The sequence below is a fragment of the Pan paniscus genome, chromosome 17, assembly GCF_029289425.2.
Source record: "Pan paniscus chromosome 17, NHGRI_mPanPan1-v2.0_pri, whole genome shotgun sequence".
Classification (NCBI taxonomy): domain Eukaryota; kingdom Metazoa; phylum Chordata; class Mammalia; order Primates; family Hominidae; genus Pan; species Pan paniscus.
In genome coordinates this window covers 34,767,921-34,792,944 of record NC_073266.2, presented here as the reverse complement: position 1 = coordinate 34,792,944, position 25,024 = coordinate 34,767,921, and the positions used below count along the sequence as shown (strand labels likewise).

General features: G+C 42.7%; 1 protein-coding gene across 29 annotated transcripts in view; it reads right to left on the bottom strand.

Annotated features, from left to right (window-relative positions):
- DLGAP1 (DLG associated protein 1) overlaps window positions 1-25,024 on the bottom strand; it is a 961,850-nt gene that overhangs the window by 151,914 nt on the left and 784,912 nt on the right. For 15 of the 29 annotated variants that reach the window (XM_034943985.2, XM_034943989.2, XM_034943990.2 and 12 more), the window contains one exon: window positions 8,765-8,794. The exons of the other annotated variants lie outside the window; for them this stretch is intronic. In XM_034943985.2, the coding sequence (XP_034799876.1) occupies window positions 8,765-8,794 (30 nt within the window). The remainder of the gene's footprint in view (window positions 1-8,764; window positions 8,795-25,024) is intronic. 29 annotated transcript variants of the gene reach the window in all.

Genomic DNA, 25,024 nt, shown 5'->3' with positions numbered 1-25,024 from the left:
AAAAATATATATATATTTATATATATGTCTATATATATAATAACATCAAGCAAAAGTAGCAGCATATGAATTTTTTATAATTTAATTTTTGAGCCCATAAAAACAAAAACGATAACAAAACTATAAATAAATATCTAAAATATATTGAATGCCTACATGCTAAACAGTTTACTAGGTACTTCAACATTATCTGATTTTATTTAAGCTTTTTTTTTTTTTTAAACGGAGACTTGCTCTGTCACCCAGGCTGAAGTGTAATGGCATGATCTTGGCTCACTGCAACCTCCGCTTCCGGGGTTCAAGCGATTCTCCTGACTTAGCCTCCCGAGTACCTGGGACTACAGGTGTGTGCCACCACGCCTGGCTAATTTTTGTATTTTTAGTAGAGATGGGGTTTCACCATGTTGACCAGGCTGGTCTCAAACTCCTGACCTCAGGTGATGGCCCTCCTTGGCCTCTCAAAGTGCTGGGATTACAGGTGTGAGCCACCACGCCCGGTCTATTTAAGCTTCTTAATCAACTGGAGTGCTAAGTAGCTTTACCCCATTTTACAGATGAGGAAAGTGTGGTACAGACGGAGTAACTTGCTCCAGATTACAACACAGCCAGGAAGTTATGGCTACGAAGTTTGAACCTAGGACTGTCCTATGTACTGTTCTATACTTTCTTCCAATATGTGTTCCAAACACAATTTTAGGAGTTCATATTTAAGGAGGGCATGTATAAAATCAACAATGGGATATAGAAGGCTAAAAAGGAAATTAAATTTGCTTCTCTATCTCTTAACAGGTGCATGTTTAAGAAACACTGTACTCAGCAGAAGTGTACCAGGTTTCCTTCTGCCTTCACTTAAGCACACATGTCGGTTAAAGCTACGAAATAGCTGAAAATCTGTATTTTCAAAACATTTCACATCCTTAAGGCTTCTGGACTGGCATCTAATTTTGCATTTTATTGAAACATTGCTAGAAAAATCCTTTGGTCTTCTTCTCAGTGAAACCAAACAAAACCCATAACGTATGCTCTTTCAACTTAAAGCATCAATGGATTCAACAAAACCGTTGTATATACAGCTGTGGCAATATTTACGCATGTAAAGCATCTTAGTTGGATACCAAATTCAAACAAAATCAATACAAAATGGATTTTACAGTTAATTTTAATGGGTGTGATGTATCGTTTAAGAGGGTGTGATTTCCGGGTTCATAACATTAAGTGATTCAGCAGTTGTCTACATTATGGTGTGTTCCAAAATTAATAGTAAGGTCAGACTATAGTTTTAGACTGAAAATATCAAGGCCATTTTCTAAATTTGGGCTTGAAATACTAGAAGTGGCTTTGATATTACTATTGAATTGGCTTCAAAGACTGCTAATTAGACCATTGTCTTTAAGAACTGCCTTCTTATGCAATGTAATAGAGTTGCTTGTTCTTTAAGAGTAAGAGTTTTGTTTACATTGAAAACTTTCACTAGACTGCCAAAATAACAAAAACAAATACACAGACATTGAAACTTATACTCTTGAAAAACAAAAAGAGGGAAAATAAATCAGTGACAAGTGGCAGATTATCGTTTGCAGCTTGCCTTTGATTTGTAAATGCCTACTTCCTGCCCCAGGGAGGAGGGTGAAGGGTAGGTTATGGTGCTTGGGATGTACACTGTCTTCTGGGTTATGCTAATTTGTTGTTAAGTGCTCAAGGCCGCTTATTCAGCACAGATTTGATTAGTTTTTGGCTATACAGTTCAAAGATTTATGAAAAGTTCCTCTCTGGATAGCTGTGGTTGTATTTACTTTGGTTCTCCTTATTCAAAAACTTTGATAACGTTGATGAGTGGTGACAAATGGCTTGCTCAGGAACACTGTGCCAGTATAAACTCTTTTGTAATAAAACACAATTAATATGATGAAATCAGTCTTCAGTCAGCACTTGTTTGTTGCCTGAAAACCTTTCCTCTCCTCCCCACCTTCCAGGACTCAAAGAACAGACTGGGGGACAATCTCATCTGAATTGAACACTCCAAACTGGGGCTGTGACTTGCCCCTGGCAGATGCCACAGGTCCCAGAAAGGTGATCAGAGAGCTCTATCCAACACGAGGAGTCGCTTCCCTCTAGGGACTCTCAAAGGGGAAAAGCAAGGATTTATAAGCTGGCTCTGTTTGTGGCTTTGCCCAAAATGAAACTCTCAGTAGTGTGCTACACCATGATTCTAGTAGAAATGATCATTAGACATTGGAAAGAGGAAAGCAGGAAGGAGAGCGCCTACTGCCTTCCGTACACTGTGTTAAGGCTTTCTCTCTAGCATCTAGTTTAGTCTCTGCAACTGCCCCAAAAGTCTTTATTTTATTGGCTAGGACACTGAGGCCAATAGCGGTTCCTTGCCAGACCCTTCCAGCCACTGGCTGGCTTTCTGTTGCCTAGGGTCCCCCTTAAACTGTCTTCTACACTGTGCAGAAATAGAAAAGGGCAGTTGGAAAAGAGGAGGAGGGAGAGGGAAACAAAGAGGGGAAAAGATAAACTTAAAAAAAAAAGTAAAAAGATAAATGTGAGAGAGCTCTGAGATGAGGTCAATGGTTGGTCATTTGAGGTCAACTTCATCTGAGGTGAGGGTAATCACAAGACGACAAATGGCTAACCCTTGGAAATTTCTTTCCACACATCTTCCAGTTTCTGGGTCACGTGGCTCCATCTCTGCCATTTCAGGAGGGTCCTCGTCTTAGGAAGCTATTTGGGAAACTCTCAATGCTCCCAGAGACATTACTGTTTTTTATTTTTTTATTTTTTTTGGAAACAGGATCTTGCTCTGTCACCCAGGCTGGAGTGCAGTTGCACAATCTCGGCTCACCGCAACCTCCACCTCCTGGATTCAAGCGATTCTCCTGCTCATCCTCCTGAGTAGCTGGGACTACAGGCACCTGCCATCATGCTTGGCTAATTTTTTGTATTTTTAGTAGAGACAGAGTTTCACCATGTTGGCCATGCTGATCTTGAACTCCTGACCTCAAGTGATGCTCCTGCTTCAGCCTCCCAAAGTGCTGGGATTACAGTTGTGAGTCACCGTGCCTGGTTGAAACATTTATATTTCATAGGAATATTTTGGCTGGATGCAGAGGCTAAGGCAGGAGGACAGCTTGAGGCCAGGAGTTCAACACTACCCTGGGCAACATAGAGAGACCCTGTCTCTACAAAAGAAAAAAAAAAGAAACTTTTAGCCAAAAGTATAATGACAAGTAAAGATACATCTGAGAAGAGAACATTCGTTTGTTTAGTGTGGTGCTCCAGCCTCCACGTCATTTTTATAAAGAGGATGTCTGGGTTTCTTTGCAGAAACAAGTTTCTTGAGTTTTGTTCTCAGTTTCTATACTATTCCATTTAGTATTCCTGACACACTGCCACCTACCACGCTGGTGGAAGGAAGGAAGGAACTCCCTCTGGGAGATAGCTCTATCCTATCTCTGTCAGTTATCTAACATTTTGATTTCCGGTAGTAAAAATGTTGAAACTGGCCAGGCATGGCTGCTCACGTCTGTAATCCCAGCACTTTGGGAGGCCAAGGTGGGCGGATCACGAGGTCAGGAGTTGGAGACCATCCTGGCCAACATGGTGAAACCCTGTCTCTATTAAAATACAAAAATTAGCTGGGTGTGGTCATGCGTGCCTGGAATCCCAGCTACTCGGGAGGCTGAGGCAGGACAATTGCTTGAACCAGGGAGTTGGATGTTGCAGTGAGCCGAGATCACACCATTGCACTCCAGCCTGGCGACAGAGCCAGACTCTGTCTCAAAAAAACAAAGTTGGCTGGGCGCGGTGGCTCACGCCTGGAATCCCAGCACTTTGGGAGGCTGAGGTGGGTGGATCATGAGGTCAGGAGATCGAGACCATCCTGGCCAACATGGTGAAACCCCCTCTCTACTAAAAATACAAAAATTAGCCAGGCATGGTGGCAGGCGCCTGTAATCCCGGCTACTTGGGAGGCTGAGGCAGGAGAATCGCTTGAACCCAGGAGGTGGAGGTTGCAGGGAGCCGACAATGTGCCACTGCACTCTAGCCTGGCGATAGAGCAAGACTCTGCCTAAAAAACAAAAACAAACAAACAAACAAACAAAAAGTTGAAACTTCATTCTCAGTTTACTACTGGTGGTAAGTCCATCAGCATCTGTTTATTAAAGGATTTACCACAGTCTACCTTGACACGCTGAGCACATGGCTTTGCTCTAAAAATAGAAAGATTCAGCTGCGCAAGGTGGCTCATGCCTGTAATTCCAGCACTTTGGGAGGCCAAGGTGGTCAGATCACTTGAGGCCAGGAGTTTGAGACCAGCCTGGCCAACAAGGCGAACCCCGTCTCCACTAAAAATACAAAAATTAGGCCGGGTGCAGTGGCTCACGCCTGTAATCCCAGCACTTTGGGAGGCCGAGGTGGGTGGATCTCTTGAGGTCAGGAGTTCGAGACCAGCCTGGCTAACATGGTGAAACCCTGTCTCTACTATAAATACAAAATAGCCGGGCGTGGTGGTGTGCACCTCTAATTCCAGCTACTCGGGAGGCTGAGGCAGGAGAATCACTTGAACCCAGGAGGCGGAGGTTGCAGCGAGCCAAGATCACGCCACTTCATTCCAGCCTGGGAGACAGAGCAAGACTGTCTCAAAAACAACAACAACAACAACAACAACAAAAAACAAAAAACAAAAATTAGCTGGGCATGGTAGAGTGTGCCTGTAGTTCCAGCTACTCAGGGGGTTGAGGCACGAGAATTGCTTGAACCTGGGAGGTGGAGGTTGCTGTGAGCCGAGATTACAACACTGCACTCCAGCCTGGGCAACAGAGCGAGACTCTGTATCAAAAAAAAAAAAAAAAAAAAGAAAGAAAGAAAGAAAGACACAATGACAAGGGCAGAGTTCACCTACAGAGGGAATGACATCAATACATTAGGAATATTTTTAATACATTAAATCCCTTTGGGGTGTTTTTGGACACCTGGCTTGTCATACTATGAACAACAGAATTTCCTTAAAAAGTTTTTATTTTAGAGACAGGGTCTTTCTCTGTTGACCAGGCTGGAGTGCAGTGGTGCAGTCATAGCTCACTGCAGCCTCAAACTCCTGAGCTCAACTGGTCCTGCCACTTCAGACTCCCAAGTAGCTAGGACTACAGGTGTATGCCACCACAACCAGCCAACTTTTACAAAATATTTTTTGTAGAGATGAGGGGGACTCGCTCTGTGGCTCACGCCCGTCTTGAACTTTGAATACCTGGCCTCAAGCTATTTTCCTGCCTCGACCTCCCAGAGTGCTGGGATTACAGGTGTGAACCACCGCACCCAGCCCTCATTTATTTGATTTCTTCAGAGAGGCTCATCTGTTCCTATATTTAGAAACGTGGAACTTTTCCAAAGAAGACAACCTTCATTTTTTTCATACGGGCTTTCAAAAGAATGTGATGTCCTTTTGGTGTTTTGGATTCTCACCTATGAGGCATAAACAAATCGCCTTGCAGACAAGTCTCAACACAGAACACATGCTGGTTATCAGTGGCAAAGACTTGCATCAGCCTGCCACCACGGCTGGCTCATCTTGTCCCTCCAGGCCTGTGCCTGCTGGAACACTCCCACTCCCCATGTCTGAATACACCATTTCGGTTGGACCAAGAGTTTCCGGCTCGGGTGGCCCCTCCTTCCCTGGAAATAAATAGCTGCCTATAGAATATCAGAGTCATTCTGACTCAGGGGTGACTCAGCTCTTCCATGACCTGTGTTCCCACTTCTCCTTGATAAGGCCAATGTTTTGGCCCTACTGGTGAAAATATGTAGACCTACATTTATCTCCCTGCTCCAGTTTCAAGAGAAAAGACCTTATTCAGAGAAATATTTAGAAGACTCTTGAGGAATTCTTGCTGTGAGTGGTTTTTCCTTCCCTGCCATTGGTGCGACTATTTCCCCCTTCCGTCAAATTGCTGTCTAGATGTTTCTCTCTGACCCCAATTTTCTCGGAGTTTGGGATTGTCAATCTAAAATCAGAGGTGAGAATTCATCAGTGTTATCGATAAAACTTTGCAATTATTTCTTTCAAACTGAACTTTTTCCCTATTCACTTATTTTTCCTCATCGCAAAATAATCAAAGCATTGATGAGTGTTTCTGTTTAAATTCAAAGGACATTCCACCTTTAACCTTAGTATTCATGAGACACAAAATGGGTTTTTCTTTTTGCTGATTTAAAAAGCTGATATGAAGCTGCACAGTGCAGAAGAGGGCACCCCTGCTCCAGAAAAGAAGAAACAAAACTGCCTGCCATAGACACTTGGTAGGGAGTGGCAAATGGAATCTTGGTTTGTTTTTCTCTTAGGACTTTGACAATTATTTTTCCTTGAAAAGAATAAGAGAATCTACCTAAAATATTAATACTAGTTTCAGAGCTCTAGGATAATATAGAGCAGAGTCTGTTTTTTTTAAAAAAGGAAAGAGGTTTCATTTCTGACAGTGGATTTCTTCCACTGATGTGCACACTCTTTGACATGAAAAGCTGTACGAAGCTGCCTTGAATTCATTCTGCAGATGGAAAGTTGCAAGTACGGTAATTAGCTAAGCAGTGGCAAGGCCGACCATCTGAGGTTTGATTTCTCATCAAGAGATACTGTCCGACACACGTGCCACTGAGCATGCTTGTAAGAGTTCCACGTTTCAGATGCACTGAGAATGCATGCATGGAACACACGTCCCCCCAGCCCAACAACCGCACTCCCAAATTGCCCCTGCACACATATATTCTAACACGGTTACAACACAGCATGCTCCCGAGCCTCAGACAATAAGCTGCCCAAAAAGATGCTCAAGCAACAGTCGCAGTGGGCCTGACTTCTGGTATCCGCAGCCACTCCAGAGAACTTCCTGTGAGCCCCAGGGACTCAGAGGAGGCTGAGTGATGAGGAAGGTGGCCAGAGGATGCCGGACTAGCCCCAAGCAGTCACTCTGCTTCCTGCCTTTGTTTTCCCTCAAACTCTCATCTTTCTGGAGAAAACAGAACCCTGTCCTGGGGGTGCAGACAAGCCATGACACCCACTAATAACCTCTAGCAAAACAATAGTTTTAAAATTACTTAATGCTCTCTTGACTTTCTGACTTTTAAAATGAAAGTTGTATTTTGTCACTGTATCCTTTTGTTGGCAAGTGGAATACTGCACTCAAACCAAGCAGGCAATGTAAAACTATGACTTCAAAGCCATTCCTTGATAAAACATCAAAACGGCCCAGAGTGAACCAACTGTTATCTGTAATTCAACAGATAATTAACTGAAACTCAGTGCTCAAATTGCTACTGGGAGTTTCTGCAGCCAAGGTCATTCTCATGGTGCTGCTTGATTTTGTTTCTGTGTCTCTTCTATCTTTTTAGGCAGGGAGGAACTTGGATTGTCCTTCAGTAAAATTCCACTTTGATGCGCAAAGGGAACTTGAATTTCTGCTTGGCCTACCACAGGCCTGCAACATGCACTTTCTCCTCGAGGTGAGAAGGTCTTTTTCTCTCCACCCTGAAACACCGCTGCCTGCACCTTTTGCTGAGTTTAGAGTAGCATCATACTTTCTGCCACGAATGCCACAAATACTGCCTTTTCAACTTGGTTTTGTAAAATGTAATGGTACTAAATCCGCCAAAGGGATAAAGCACCCTTACTTTGGATTTGCCAGTCCCATGGGTACATAACTGACCTACTCTCCCACCTCCCAACCTTGAAACTCCAGCCCCCTGAACGACCTCACCACTCCAACCCCCACTGCAATTTCCCACTCCCCACCTCCATGCATTGCCCATTCACCAAGCCAGCCACATCTCCCTTTAAGTTGAAAACTCACCCGAAAGCCCACTACCTCTTCCATGCAGCCTCCCCTGATTAAGTGAGGATGAAGAAACCTCCAAAGCATGGCCGACAAACTCCCAATAAACGAGAACACACACCCCCCCCCAAAACAAACACAGAAACTCACAAAAGAAGAAAATGACACATTCTCTACTTTTGATTTGTGAAACTCCTATGGAGCTAAGGAGATCAATTTTATACCAATAAATCATTTCAGAAAATGAGGTCATTTTAATATTCTTGGGGTTACTCAGCAAAACACTTTGCTTGGACGTCTCTTTTGTACTTTCCTTAAATCCTTCTTCCTTTTCTTCTCGGCTTTTTGAATATATGACTGAAGGGAACTGCCACTCACCGACATGGACAACAGTAAAGGAACTTGGTCTTCACTATGCCTCGTGGTGGTGGGTCACACCGCCCAGGAGGAACCCGCAATGAGACCGGCAAATGCCTTAACCATCTCATTTTCTCATCAGGAAGAAGCTTAAATGACTCTTCTTGCTCACATACTTCCTGGGCAAACATGTCTGCTCCGTTGGGATAAAGGACGCTCTAGACCAGGCTCTGCTGGAAGATCCAGGGCAAAGGTTCCTGACAAGACTATGTCCAGCCTCAAATAAGGCCACAGAAGAGCCCAGGCTCGCTGAGGAGCACCGGCTCCGAGGCAGTCACATCAGGAGACAGAAACAGACATGTTGGTGCTGCCCTCTCAGGTCAGTGCAAATGCCACTTGAGGAGGGCTGAGAGCTTTGCAGCATAAAATGACCAGAACAAGGAGAAACACAGATGCAATGGCAATAGCTGGCAATTCGCACATGGCGTCAAACACCACTGCCACAGAAGCTTTTTAGCTACAAGCCACGCTATGCAACCTTTAAGCAAAACATTATTGATTTTGTGGTTGTAAAAACATACCTTCAACTGCAGAACTCAGTTTTATGACACCTTGAATAAAAACAAAAAGTGGCAGTTATATAATGGACCCAAATCGCCTTTTCCAGGCTTCTCATAACACACGCATGCTTCAGATTTGGATTTTTCTTTTTCTGCTGGCATTGCAAGAACGTAACTAAACAAATATCAACTTCAAAAATAAAATAATTTTTAGTCTTAACTAGGTCTCATGGATGTCTTCTTTTCCCCCACTAAAACCATTTGGGGAAAATTTTCACTAAAAATGGGATCAAACATGTTTTTGGATGGGACAAAGGCCAAGTCTGCCTGAGTGACTATTTCTGTGTATAAATTATACCAGATTATGGATCAATAAAAGTTCACACAATAGGATGCTAGGGACCAGCACTTCCTCTTTGATACTGTATCTAGAGATCATCTGATGCATGTTAGGACAGAGTTTCTGTTGAAACATGTAACAGGTGGTTAAAAACCACGGTGTGATCTGGTAACTTTCTCCTCTGGGGTGGTTGGGCCAGAGCCCTTTTCTTGGTCTGATGGGTTTAGATTTCAGCTCCCTCAAGTCAGAGAGTGAATGGGTTATCTGAGCAAGTCAAGTTGTTCATGAAGCAAGTCAGTACCCTTGACTGATATTTATGCACCTTTGCAGTGAATTTTTTTTTTTTTGAGACAGAGTCTCGCTCTGTCACCCAGGCTGGAGTGCAGTGGCGCGATCTCGGATCTCGGATCTCGGCTCACTGCAACCTCTGCCTCCTGGGTGGATGCCATTCTCCTGCCTCAGCCTCCCGAGTGGCTGGGACTACAGGCGCCCGCCAGCACGCCCAGCTAATTTTTTGTATTTTTAGTAGAGACGTGGTTTCACTGTATTAGCCAGGATGGTCGCAATCTCCTGACCTTGTGATCCGCCTGCCTCAGCCTCCCAAAGTGCTGGGATTACAGGCGTGAGCCACGGCATTTGGCTTTTCGGTGAATTTAAAGGTGAAAATACCAAACTAAGATAAATTAGACCTGATAACAATCATTTGATTTAAAGAGCATTTTTTATAAGTCATAGTTAAAAATAAATAATATTATCTAATCTTACGCAATAGTCATGATCATTTAGGCTGAACAAAAATGTCTGCAGTTTCATTTGGTTGAAGTCCTGGTTCTCTTTCAAACTGGAGGAGTTTGCAAACAAAATTCTTTTCAATACTGGTAAATCAAATTGGTATCTGTATGAACATACACTGATTTTAACAGATTATGTTCACATTGCTCTTCCTTATGACTTTCCGGAAAAGCTGCTTTTAAGTTTGTTTCCTATTGAATTTCATCTTTCCTGCATAACCAATGGTGTCTGGTCCAACGTTGAGTAGGAAACACTATAGGGGAGGAAGTATGCATATATATGTCCATATGTTTATTATAAATTTTGCTGATACGAAAGATATGTGGCACACAGTCTACAAGTAACAATGAAATATACAGTATTCTTTATGGCAAATTCCATATAGTGAATTGGTTCCCATGGAATTCTTTTCTTTTTTTTTTTTTGAGACGGAGTCTCGCTCTGTTGCCCAGGCTGGAGTGCAGTGGCGCGATCTCGGCTCACTGCAAGCTCTGCCTCCCGGGTTCACGCCATTCTCCTGCCTCAGCCTCCCGAATAGCTGGTACTACAGGCGCCTGCCACTGCACCCGGCTAATTTTTTTTGTATTTTTAGTAGAGACGGGGTTTCACCGTGTTAGCCAGGATGGTCTCGATCTCCTGACCTCGTGATCCGCCCGCCTCGGCCTCCCAAAGTGCTGGGATTACAGGCTTGAGCCACCGCGCCCGGCTCCCATGGAATTCTTTTGTTCATCTTGGCCAAACTCTTGTATCTGTAGCCAGCAGTTCAACCATGATCAGACAATCATTCATTCAGTTGCATCTCAGTTTGCCCTTTTCCCAACAAACTTACTATTATTATATCTTTTATGTGATGTAAGGTATTTTTATTAAATAAGCCTCTTTCAGCTTCAATACTATGTCAGTACCCATACCATGGCATATTTGTCACTGTACATAACATTGGGCAGAGATGTGCAGTGATCACACCAGCATGTAGTATTTCCACCATACGGGTATGGTAGAATATAACCTCAAGAGCATGGATAGAAACATGACTAGGAAATGATGAGTTTTAAATGTTTATAACTTTTGTTTTTGATATAATTTATCTAATTGTAAGTTACACAATTTAATTTGTAATAATGGGCTTCCAAAATGTCTGAAACTGTAACGTCTGGCTCTTGCAAGCTGGTATGAACCCGCTTTAGGGCACCACTGCCATAACTGATGCTTCCTTGTGTCAGGCCCAGGGAAGACCTTGAACTTCAGAATACTTCCTGAGATCTTCATAAAGGGGGTAATCATTTAATTGAACAAGACAAATGGAAGTAAACTTAGGATTTACTATTATTTTGCCAGTTATTTCAAAACCTGTGAAGCCTTTCATTGCAAAAATAAACTATACATACATCACCTTAGAGATAACAGTCATTGACAATCAACTAGTATAATCACAATATAAATGGATTTGACATTCTTTTGGTCAGGCAACTAAACCAAAACGCAAGGTCAGGTACAAGTAATTGACTTATTAAGCAATGACCTCATCTTTTCAGAGTAGAATTCTTATATACATCAGAATATCAAGTTTTTCAGCCATATTCATTTTTGAGTATAATCATGGTGTCAGCAAATGTCATTCAACTGAAAAGACAACAATGTGCTCTCATCAGTATGTAGAAACAGAGTTCATGCAAGAAAACAAGAAAATTTAAACAAATCATCAGGGAAGACAGGGGTGGCAGTGAAGGAGAGCCCAATCATCATTTACTGAGTTGGGGAAACAAGGTAAGCTCAAATACAAACAAAAATTAGATCTGTAATTATCAACATTGTTTTAAGAAAAACGTGTGATTCACTAGCTACAAATAGACTTCTCTTATATTTTTAAACCCCAAGTCAAATTATTCTGTATAGTAAGGTAGGCCTTTATATTGGGAAGTAACTATGTTACAGTGAAAATTTAGAATTAGCTATATCTAGTTAGATACCTTATATTAACATGATACACAAAATTGTACAACGAGTGGGAAAGATCATTTATCTTAAAATGTAAATGTTTTTAAAAATTTTGAATATTTAAGAAGGGATTGATGTTGATGTTAAAAAGCTACACATAGCACTGCTGACTTCCAGGATACACAATAGACATTATCTGGTGTGTGGCTGACATTGACATTGCCTGGAATTCAGGGTAAGCCGTAACACATACATTTTTATACACACACACACACACACACACACACACACACGGATGCTACCACCCCCCCCCCCCCCGCCCCCCTCCCCCGGTTTCTTTTTCATAGTCTGCAGAAGTGTTTGAAAATACAATTGAAAACAACAACAAAAAACTCAACTGTTTTTCTCTCAGCTCAATATCTTTTTTTTTTTCTTATTTTTTGAGACAGAATCTCCCTCTGTCGCCCAGGCTAGAGTGCAGTGGTTCAATCTCGGCTCACTGCAACCTCCTCCTCCCAGCTTCAAGCGATTCTCCTACCTCAGCCTCCCGAGTAGCTGGGACTACAGGCACGCCTGACCACACCCAGCTAATTTTTGTATTTTTAGTAGAGACAGGGTTTCACCATGTTGGCCAGGATGGTCTTGATCTCTTGACCTCATGATCCGCCTGCCTCGGCCTCCCAAAGTGCTGGGATTACACGCATGAGCCACCGCACCCGGCCTATTTCCCTATTTCTTCTACTTCATCTCACATGACTTTTCCCCTTATTCCGGACCCATTAGCCACATGGTTTCTTTCTGTGCTTTGCAATGCTATTTCCTTTCTGCCCTTGGCTAGTGTACTTGCTGCTCGCTCCCTCTTGCCTGCTGCCCTAAACTGCCCAATCTTCCTATAACCAGCTCTTTTCTTTTGTTCACATTTGACTTCAAATATAACTTCCTCAGAGAGTCTTCCTTGATTACTATATTTAGAGCAGGCCAGAAATAACTCTATCCCATTGCTCTTATTTATTTATTTATTTACTTAATTTTTATTTTTTAAAAGGATTGGGGGTGGGGGTCTCACTTTGTTGGCCAGCCTGGCCTTGAACTTCTGGGTTCAAGCAATCCTCCAGCCTCAGCCTCCCAAGTAGCAGGGACTACAGGTACCTGTCACCACAACTGGCTTTCTTTTATTTTGTAAAAATAGCACTTTTCACTGTTTGCAGTTATCTCATTGATTTCACATCTGCGTCCTTGTTTACATCTGTCCTCCTCATTAGAATATAATCAGAAGGAGAGCAGGAACCTGGTCTGTTTTGTTTGCTGCTGTAACTCCTCTGCCCAGAAATTTGTAGCATAGAGCAAACACACAAAAAATATTTACTGAATGAAAAGGTGATCATTCCCGAGTATCCTCAAGGAGGATCTTATCAATCCCAGCAAATGTACTTCAAATATGTTATTTCAATTATGGATGTTATTGAGCTGAGTACTGAGATTTCATTATATTGACCACTGTCTATTTCTACTCAGAGGCTGTTCTTTATAGGGAGTTAGTCAAAATCTATGTGCAGAGTGAATACATATAACTTGCAGTAAATATTTAGGTGTTTTAGGGTTCCAATATTGGCAAGGTATCTGACAAGTAAGTTTATTGGCTACTTGGAGACAAAATTATGCCCTAAATGGACTTCAAGAAATATTAGTTAACTAACTTTATATTCAAATACCTCAATAATCTCCAGTTCTCTTGTCTCAACTGTCATCACCCTGGGCCAAATTATGACAGCAATGTTCACAGGAAACTGTATGATAAGGCACAATAGAGAAAGAGGAACTAAAAAAGAACTTCAGCCTTTAATATCCTTTTTCTAAGTTATTCCCATGCTGCAGCTGGAGAGACTTTTTCAAAAGATCATGTGACAGCCTTCCAACTCTTATTTTATTCATTTATTTTTTAGATGAAGTTTCACTACGTTTCTTAGGCTGGTCTCAAACTGCTGTGCTCAAGTGATCCTCCTGCCTCAGACTTCCAAGTAGCTGAGATTATAGGCATGTACCAGAGTGCCCAGTGAAATTCTTAAGACAAAAAGCCTTAACATGACTGCAAAACCCTCTATGATGTCACTTATAGGTGAATAAAAATGGCCACAAATTCTTCCACACTCCTCCCACAGACAGGTGGAGGCTATGTCTCCTCTCCTTGAATCTGGGTAAGCTCTGTGGCTGCTTTGACCATTAGAATACAGAGGAAATGATGCTGTCTGCCCAGATCTCATGAAACAGGCAGCTTCCCCTCTGGTGTCATGGACCACTCCCTCTGGGAAGCCTGAGACAGCAGGTTACAAGTCCTGAGACGGTTCTGATGGAAAGGCCACATGCAGACACTCATAAACATCAGCTGAGCCTAAGTGTCAAGTTTAGGCAGAGGGAAGAAGCTGTAAGGTCTTTTTTTTTTTTTTTTTTTGAGACAGAGTTTCACTTTGTTGCCCAGGCTGGAGTGCAGTGGCACGGCCTTGGCTCACTGCAACCTCCGCCTCCTGGGTTCAAGCAATTCTCATGCCTCAGCCTCCCACGTAGCTGGGATTACAGGCGCCTGCCACCATGCCTGGATGATTTTTTTTTTGTATTTTAGCAGAGATGGGGTTTCACCATGTTGCTCAGGCTGGTCTCGAACTCCTGAGCTCAGGCAATCCGCTCATCTTGGCCTCCCGAAGTGCTAGGATTACAGGAGTTAGCCACTGCTCCCGGCCAGCTGTAAGGTCTTGAGAAGACTGCTGGTGAAGGCTGGGAGGACTGAAAATTGTCACTGGAGCCTGGAGAAAAGGTAACTCTATTAATGTAGTGGCAGAGAATTTGCTAACATTATCACTTGTAGTAATGTGGAAAATAGAAAATATACCCAAGGAACCCACCATGGATTTTAGTAAGAAAAGTTCTAGGCAGAATGCTTAAAGTGCCATTTAAAAATTAAAAAAAAAAATTTTTTTAAAGCTACACACAATAAAAGGTGCAGGTAGAGAAAGACGAGTCAAAAAAGAACTGTTCAGTTTTCAAACAAAATTTGGAGACAATAAAGAGCTAGAATGTGTTGAGTAAAAACAAAACAAAACAAAACAAAAATTGTTTTAACACTCCTAGGGGGTGGCTGTAAAATACTTTTTTATGACTGTAGAAATATTTAAGGATGTACCTCATAGAGTTTCCAAAATAGACAAAAAGGCTTTTAAGAATCCTAAGGGTATTGTCCCACAGCACCCAAATCTGAGCCCAGACCAAAAAGGGACTATCTTGAAGAGAATTGTAGATACGTGTTTCATTTAACAGAAAGAAACCCAGTAGGATTCAAAGGATGCCCACAAAGATTATGAGAGAAGTGTATCAGTGGACACATAATCAGCTTGGACAAAGCAGGCAGAGGTAAAGTGCAAAGAGTCCTTAGAACCCCCAGACTTTTATGGGTGAGACATAAGCTGAGAAGATTATTCAGCTGAAAGTGCTATTTCTTATGGAAAGGGGACAACTCAGAAGGTGCAACAAGAGTCTGGAGGGTGGATCCAAGAGCTGCAGAGAATCATTCCAGAGAGCAGGACTCGGCCCTCCAGCCAAGGAACTGGCAGCATGTGGATTTCAGACTTGCTATGGTAATGCCTGGTGTATAGCTGTTTATCCACTCTGAGTGGGAGTATCCCAAGCACTTATCCCATCCCTGTATTATCAGTATACGTTGGACATATATGAGGCAAATATCTTTTTCATATTGAGAGGTCTTCATATCGAGAGAAATTGTATAAGACAACAGCATCAAATGGGCCCCATCAGCAACTGAACCTTATTTAGATGGTAAGAACCTGAATCTCGGCTGGGTGCCGTGGCTCACGCCTGTAATCCCAGCACTTTGGGAGGCCAAGATGGGTGGATATTCTGATGTCAGGAGTTCGAGACCAGCCTGACCAACATGGTGAAACCCCGTCTCTGCTAAAAATACAAAATTAGCCGGGTGTGGTGGTGCATGCCTGTAATCCCAGCTACTTGGGAGGCTGAGGAAGGAGAAATGCTTGAATCTGGGAGGTGGAGGTTGTAGTGAGCCGAGATCATGCCATTGTACTCCAGCCTGGGCAAGGAGAGTGAGACTCCCCCTAAAAAAAAAAAAAAAAAGAACCTGAATCTCAAACTTGAGCTTGAGATCAGGTTTTTGAAGTCTTTAGAAGGGGTGAGTATATTTTGCCTTACAGAAGATGTGAATAATTTGTGTCCAGAGGCTGAAGCATGGATGACTAACGATGACCACAGATTATTTGAAACTCTTCCTATTGAGAAGTGGCATCTTCGTTATTCCCTTTGGTCTGAGTGGGCTTGTGGACTGCTTTGGCCGTCACCAAGAATATGATGGAAATGATGCTCTGCCAGTATCTGGGCTCAGACATTAAGACCTTAAGATTTCCTATCTCTTGGATAGGAACTGTCTCTGGAAGCCCTGAACTGACATGTAAGGAGTCTTAAAGCTGCAAGGCTGGAGGTGCCAATTACAGGTGCTCTAGTCAACAGTTACCATATTGCTACTGATCAGGAGCCCACACTCCCAGCCATTGAAATGAAGGTGCCAGGCATGTGAATAATGCTGTCTTGGACTCTCAAGACCAGCCCAACTGTGATGGTTAGTTTGTGTGTCAACTTGACTGGGCCATGAGGTGCCCAGAGATTTGAACAAACATTATTTCGAGTGTGTGTGAAGGTGTTTCTGGATGAGATTAACATTTGGATCAGTTCATTGAGTACAGCAGACTTCCCTTCCTAAAGTGGGTGGGTCTTGTCCAATGAGTTGAAGTCCTGAATAGAACAAAAAGACAAAGTAAGAGAGAATTCTCTGTCTCTGCTGGGACATCAGTCTTCTCTTCCCTTTGGACTTCGACTTGAACTGGAACGTACACAATTGTTCTCCATGTTCTCAGGTCTTTGGACCCAGATTGGAACTATACCATTGGCTCTCCTGGGTTTCAAGCTTGCTTGCTGACTGCAGATCTTGGGACTTCTCAGCCTCCATAATTATGGGTCAGTACACACACACACACACACACACACACACACACACACACACACACACACACACGGATATACTACTTCTCTGGAGAACTCTGAGCAATACACCAACTTCTAGCTGAATGTGGAACAGAAGAATTGCCCAGCTGAACCCTGCCTAAATTCCTGATTCAAAATCATAAGGTATAATACAATGATTGTTTTTCAGCTGCTCCACATTGGGGTAATAAGGTATGTAGCAACAGATGACAGACATAGTCAGCTGTGCATACATTTTCTGACTACACATGTGCCCTGTCCCTTAGCTCTTGGTACTCCAGCCACATCACCCTTTCAGTTCTACTAATATTGAATGCAGAATTAGCACGTGCCGTCCCTCACCCTTCTTGATCCTTTGACTCTTAGCTAGTGAGGATTTTCTCAGGGAAGTTCTCCCTGAGCCTCTAGATTAGTCCCTTTGTTATAGTAGATTCTCCCACAAGAACAGTCTCTTTCTTTCAGCGCAGTTATCTCTGTGATTATTTGATTGACGCTAGTCTCTACCCCTAGATGGTAAACTCCATGAGAACAAAGGGTAAGACTGCTTTTGATCACCAGTGAATTCCCCGAGTTCAGCACCATGTCTGGACATAGTAAGTGCAGAATAAATATTTGTTAAGAAGGTGAATGAAATATTTGAAGCAGCTGATAAAGACTCCCTTCTCACCATAGCTTTTAATAACCATGTCAATATTCTTTTCTTTGCACCTTGTGAAAATCTGGGTTCTCAGCCATTGTAACTGGGAAAGACAGTGTGACTTAATATGAGGCCACTGGTCCTACTTCGCTATTGTCTGTGAAGGCAGCTAAGCACAACTGAAGTTGCTGGAGTTCCTTTTTGTAACTGCTGGGGAAGAGGAAGCACAAGAGAGCCTCTGGGTGTGTGGGCGCAGGAATGCATAGAGAAAAAAGTAATTAGTGCCTGTTCACATTTATGTCTTTAGTTGGAAATTAGGGAGCTCTCCTAAAAGTCTAAAGAAAATCGTGGATGCTCAAACTGTTTAAAATGTTTCTAAATTTAAGTTTAGAAACAATTTGTTACTAGATCAGGAGCTCTTCCCCCTCCCCCCAACCCCTTCCTCTAAAAATGGAAGAAATAATTGCTGCTTCCTTAGTGCTGTTAGGTAAATTCTGTACCTTCCATAACCATTGCTCTCAGTATTATTTTCTTAATACCTAATCTGAATTCCTGTTTTAAAATGCATTCCCCTACTTAGCTCTACGGATATGGAAAATACATGCTCCGCTGGAAATAGTCTTTCTTAAAATATATCTGCTCTGCTTAAAGATTAGTTATCATTTTTGCCACATATAAAATAAGCCCAGGTCTCTACAAGTGCCCTTGTAATTTCCATTTCATAAATTTAAAAAATATTTTGTTTTACCTCGTTATATTTCTAATAGTGACCTCCAAATGGGTCTGTGTACAATATTTCATTAAATGGGTTTAGTAGGCTTCCAAAGGGAGAAAAGAGGATTTCCATTTCTGCATAATATTCTTGCTCTTTTAAGAAGAAAACACCTCTACAGTGGCAGGGCTAATATGTCGACAGGCATATTCCATATCATTTATGTAAGTTAACACATTCTGAGGCTCTGCCCATTTCCACTTCTCTGATTTGTCCTCCCTCCCTGAGTGCACAATACTGCATTTGTCCCTTTTGAACATGTAACAGATTAAAGAGCTGGGCAGGAGGCAGATGTAGGGGCACCTTTGATCTCTCATCCTTGGAGGTTAAGGGAGGGCAGACACCTGGCGGCTGCCGAGCTGGAAACAAAACACAGGCCCAGACTGGAATTACCTTAAAGGGAGCCCGGCTCCAACCGCAGAGGCAGCTGGAAGCGCTGAATGGGCACCGGGGGAAGAGAGCCCCGCGGTCAGGCAGAGGACGCAACAGAGTCCTAACAATGTGATCCAGGCTACCCGAGAGTTGGTTAGAATAATCCTTCCTACGCAGAAAGACCCAGGAAACCTTCCAGGAAAGACTAGGCAGCAGCATTGAGAAAAAACGAAAAGTAAATCTTTTGCAAATAATATCACAAAACTTCCAGCTGTGCACAAATACTGAAGGGCAATTTTGATGACAATGCAGGAAGCTTTCAAAGAAAGGATTTTTAAACATATCTTTTCCTTTGCGGAACTCTTTTTAGCAAGGATTTCACCTTTGCCCCAGGATCCTGCCAATGTTCTTAGTCAAAGCCAGACCCGAGTTTCCTAGGATTCTTCGGTGAAACTGCATTGCCCCCTGGCGTTTGCGTGCTGTTATTACGCCGCACATATAAAGCCCAGGGAACACCTACCAGTCCGAGGAAGGATGCAGCTCCTGGTTTCATCTACATGGAGAAACCTCTCTTAAAACACAGGATCAGAGAATGCAGTTCTAAATGGCAAATCTAGACTTGGTTTGACAAGACATGGAATGAAACTTTGAAATTAAAACTCCTTCCTTTTCCATCCTTAGCAGAATCTCCTGAGATGTTCAAGTAGCTCTGGAAAGAAACTGATCAGATTCTAATCTGTCAATTTAAAAAGTTTTTTTTTTTTTAATTTTTAAATTTGTTTTAGAGATAGGGTCTTGCTGTGTCATTCAAGCTGCAGTGCAGTGGTGCAATCACAGTTCACTGCAATCTTGAACTCCTAGGCTCAAGGGAGCCTCCTGCCTCAGCCTCCGTAGTAGCTGCAACTACAGGTGCCCACCACTACACCCTGCTAATTTTCTTATTTTAAAATTTTTTGTTTGTTTGTTTTAGAGATGAGGTCTCACTGTGTTGTCCAGGCTGGTACTCCTGACCTCAAGTGATCCTCCTGCTTTGGCTTCCCAAAGCTCTGGGATTACAGGCCTGAGCCACTGTGCCCGGTTGCTAATCTGTCAATTTTTTTTTTTTTTTTTGGAGTCAGGGTCTCACTCTGTTGCCCAGGCTGGAGTGCAGTGGTGCATCTCAGCTCACTGCAACCTCCACCTCCCAGACTCAAGCGATTCTCTTGCCTCAGCCTTCTGAGTAGCTGAGATTACAGACATGCGCCACCACCACCCAGCTAATTTTTGTACTTTTAGTAGAGGCGGGGTTTTACCATGTTGGCCAGGCTGGTCTCAAACTCCTGACCTCGAACGATCCACCTGCCTCGGCCTCACAGTCAACAAATATTGACTGTGCCGCTTACCATCCATGTGAACTTGGAAAACCCTCTTAACCTTTCTTTGTCTCCTCCACTTACAAAATGAGGCTGATAATAGTAGCATATACCATCTAGTACCTAGTAAACACCCTTTAAGTGTTTGTGAATGATGAGAACTATGTGAGTTTTCCACTCCGGTGGACTAGGGAAGATTAAAAAACATTCTGTGATGTTGAAAGGGCTTGGACTTGGTTCCTGGCCAAGTCTATTGAAACCCCAAAACACAAAGAAATGCTCCAGGTACTGCGGTTTCTACCTGGCCTCAGTGCAAACCTAGAATTAAGTACATCTCTGACACTTCCAGGTGGGTGTGACTAGACCTCTGAGAATATGCTGGGGCCTGAGAGGGTCCATTCTTGTCCACACCAGGGCAGAGTTCCACCCCCAAGGCTAGGCCAGAGCCGGAATGACTCCAGGAGTAAGGCCAAGGGTGGTCTTCCTTGGCCCAGGTTCCTCTAGAATATGCCACTGTGGCATAAAAATGATTTTGAGCTGAAGGCATTTGATAATAGGCTTATTTCTAAACTCCCTTATCTGCCGCAAAGCAGAACCTCCTCCCAAAACTCAATTGTCATAAATCCCTTCCCACAGATTTTTCTGCAACCAGAGAAAGTTGACTCTAATACCAAAGAGAAGCCCACAGCACACCTAAACAGGCATTGTCACAAAACTATCATCTCCCATCTATCCTCCTAAAGGCCCATGATCTTTCTTAAAAGTAATTTATTTTTCCTTAAGTGCCCTTCTCCTCCTCCCCTTCTCTTGTTAAGATGGCACATAAGCCCCAAATTGTAAGTGCCCCCTTGAGGCATATTTTCCTGAGAACTCCCATACATAATGAACAGAAGCCTGTCTTTTCTTTTGCAGCCCCCAAAACACTGAACTTAAGAGGGTAAAGGAACAGTTTTTCCTTCCTTCGTTTCTTCTTTCCTTCCTTCCTTCCTTCCTTCCTTCCTTCCTTCCTTCCTTCCTTCCATGTTTTCTAGAGACAGGGTTTCACACTGTCATCCAGGCTGGAGTGCAGTGGTGTGATCATAGCTCACTGCAGCCTCAAAGTCCTGAGCTCAAGTGATCCTCCCCCCGCAGCCTCCAAGTAGCTAGGACTACAGGCATATGCCACCACACCCAGCTAATTTTTTTAATTTGCAAATTTTTGTAGAGATGGGGGTCTCACTGTGTTGCCCAGGCTGGGGAAAAGTTTTTCATCTTCCGTACTTTCTTCTGTGCCTTTGGCAAAATACTGGACTCCACTGTGCAAAAAAAATCTCTGCTCAGGCCTTCAAAACGAGCTTCACATCTTGTGCCAAGCTATCCTCAGTCGAAGCAGTGGTGGCAAATAAACCCACCATAAATGAGAAATAGAATGCTTGGCCCAGTGCACTGGCTCACGCATGGAATCCCAGCACTTTGGGAGGCCGAGGCAGGCAGATCACGTGAGGCCAGGAGTTCGAGGCCATCCTGGGCAACATGGTGAAACCCCGTCTCTACTAAAAATACAAAAATTAGCTGGGCGAGGTGGCAGGTGCTACTTGGGAGGTTGAGGTAGGAGATCGTTTGAACCTGGGAGGCGGAGCTTGCAATGAGCCGAGATCGCGCCACTGCACACCAGCCTGGGCGACCGAGTGAGACTCTGTCTCAAAATAAATAAATAAATAATAAAAAAGCAATAGAATGTTCTACATAATATTTTACATGTTAATATTCGTACAGCATCTTTGAACAAAGGCTGACAAATACAAGTGATAAGTTTGTTAAATGAAAATAAATATTGTACAATTTCAGTCTTTAAGAAAGACAACGCAGACTGGTTTTAGGGTTCCAGACCTTCCAGATGTTTTTCTTATTTTGCACTGCATCTTTAAAATCTTGCGTATTATTGATAAGGAGTGCTGGGAAGGGAAGAGCGTGATCCCTTTAAATGATACGGAAGAGGGGAAGGGAAGTGCTGGGTAGAGGAGGGCGTGGTCCCTGGCTAGGGCTCTACCCCCACGGACCTAGGTGAGGACAGGCACTCCTGCCTTCCTGCCCAAATGTTGCATTTTCCAAGACCACCTTGGCCCACCACACCCCCAACCTGGGCCTATAAAAATTCGAGACCCTAGTAAGGAAGAGACACAAGCGGCTGTACGTGTTGAGAAACACATCGGCAGAAGAAGACACAAGTGGTTATGTGTCTGGTCATTAGAGAGCATGTCTGCGGAAGAGCACATCGATAGACTCCCGCACATGGATAGACGCCATCGACCCGCGACAGACCATCGACCCGCGGCCTGCGGAATGAGGGGGAGTTTGTCCGGGGCAGTCAGAGGAGAGCCGGGCAGCGGGTGGCCCAACTCTAGGGGAAGGCCATCTTCCTTCTGGCTTCCTCAACGGCTGAGAACTACTTCTACTCAATAAAACTTTCCACTCATTATCCAAGCCCCCATGTGATCCAATTCTTCCGGTACACCAAGGCAAGAACCCGGATACAGAAGGTCCTCTGTCCTTGTGATGAGGAAGCGGATCTAATTGAACGAACACAAGCTGCCTATAGGGCTAAACTAAAAGAACACCCTGTGACACACGACCATTGGGGCTTCAGCTGTAAACATTCACCCCTAGACACTGCCGTGGGGTGGGAGCCCTACAGCCTGCCTGTTTGTATGCTCCCCTAGAGGTATGAGTAGTGAGGCACTGAAGAAGTGAGCCACATAGGGTGTGCGATGGGAACAAGGGAACCTTTCCCATTTCATTATGACGATAGGAAAAGAGTATATTGTTTTAAAACAAAACAAACCCCTAAAAATTGTATTGCTGGAGTAAGACGATCAAAGTGAGATCGTTTTAACTACCGTCTTTTGAAGTGTAAGTGTGTGCAAAGCATATTCAGACTTAATACAAAATGGAACAGTGGATGACTAGAGAGATAAATGGTGCCAATAGCTACTAACAATCATGCAAAATTATACATCCTGTGGGAGACTGGAAACATATTCATTTTCAAGAGAAGAGGTTAGAAAATGGAGACCTCTGATGCGATTTCAAAAGACGTGCAATCACCAATGAACACTTTTTGACTTCCTGGGAATTTCTCTGCATTACAAGCAAATCTGGCAACTGATAACTTCCTGGACAGCTGTTTCTCCCATTTATTCCCCCAATTCTTTTCTGGTAATTGTCAGCTAAATCTTTACATGAGTGTGATCTCTACCCTGCAGAAAGAAATTCATCTTAGAAGTTTTCATTTTCATTTGGCAAAGGATTTGGAAGAATGGTGATTATTCTCTAAGCCTAAAGTGAAAATTCAAGGGTTTGTTTTCTACAGGTGTAATCAAGCATAATATTGTGGTATCTTTATGAGAAATTTCTAATTAATGTCTAGTCCAGTGTGCTTAAATGTAAGTCACAATTCTGATTATACCTGCTTGTATTAACCATATCCTGAAATTAATGTTTGCTGTCATTTAAGCAAAACCTGCTTTCTTTGGTTGGTAAATCATCTAACATTAACTGTCCCATAACTAAGCACACTGAGATCAAGGTCAATCTGTTAGTTTTATTTTAGTTTACCTTATTAAGAATATCAGAAAAGTTTAGCTTGCTTGGCCCTTGATTGAAACTGCTTAATAATCTCCCACTGCTCTTCGCAAAACTGTCAAAATCCTTAATGTGGCTTACAACATTCTGGGCTACCTGAGCCGGTATGACTTCTAATTTTGTCTTGGATCACTCCCATCCCTTCTTTCTTTTTCCCACCTTCCCTCCCCTCCCCTCCATCTCTGTGTTCCAGTCACTCTAGCCTTCTTTTAGTTACTCAAAATTTTATATTCATTCCTGCTTCTGGCCTTTGCTCTTTGCTGCTTTTTTTTTTCCACCTGGAATTCAAGTCAGACTTCCTTGAGGAAGAAGCAATTTATTTTCTTTGATCACACAGCTCATGGTTGCCTAGGATCATAACACCCCTATCTCTCTCTCTCTTTACAGTACTTGTAGCAACTGTAAACATTTTATGTATAAACACTACAAGAGAAAAAGCTCTCAGATTATTTGCCTTTGAAGTCAGAGCAGAGGCTGGGTCAGTGTTATTGCTGTATCCTCAGGAGCAGCCTGGTGCCTGGCACACGTTAGGTGCTCCATAAATGCTTGTTAAATAAGGGAAGGGATTCGTAGTTCCACCTGACTCTTAAATTGGCAATGCATGTTTTCCTGCTTCATGGCTGCACTTGAGCAGAAATGTCAACCATGCCACAAGAGGTTGATTATTTAAGACTAAGATGGAGCCAGTTGTTTTCATAAAGGTTGAAAACAGATTTTGCATTTGTACTCCTTAAGTACTTTTGAAACAGATATATTCTCCCACACATACTCATTCACAAGTAATGGGAGTATGATCTTTAAGAGAACCTAAGCAAATATAGTCTTGATGAAATAATTCCATTTTAAATAATCTTATTTTAAGGAAATAGTCATAGATTATTTTACCCCTGCCCTCATGTAGTTTATTCTCAGCAGAGCAGGAATAATAATTTCTTAAAAGCCAGGATCACGCACCCCCTTGGGCAAAACCTGGAAACGATTCATATTTCACTCAGAGTAGAAGCCAAATCCTTCCAATTGCCAACAGAGTCCTGCATAATTCATGTTATTTGTATATTTCATGTTTTTTCCTTTTCAATTTTCTGCAATGAGATATTTGTTCAGGAAAAACAAAAGCATTATTAAAAAGGAAAGAGGGACATTCAGAAAGCAGATTTGAAAAGTTAATATTCTGTTTTTTTAATCATTGAAAATAAGTTATGAAGATGGGATTTCTTATAGAAGTTTTTTCCAATGGGAGAAAATGTGATTATTACTAATCATTCAACTGCTGATTAGACACACACACATACACACACAGAGGCAAGAATTTGCTCTTTGACTTCTACTTATCTATTTCTTGAAAGTTAATGAGAGCAGGGCACGGTGGTTCACGCCTGTAATCCCAGCACTTTGG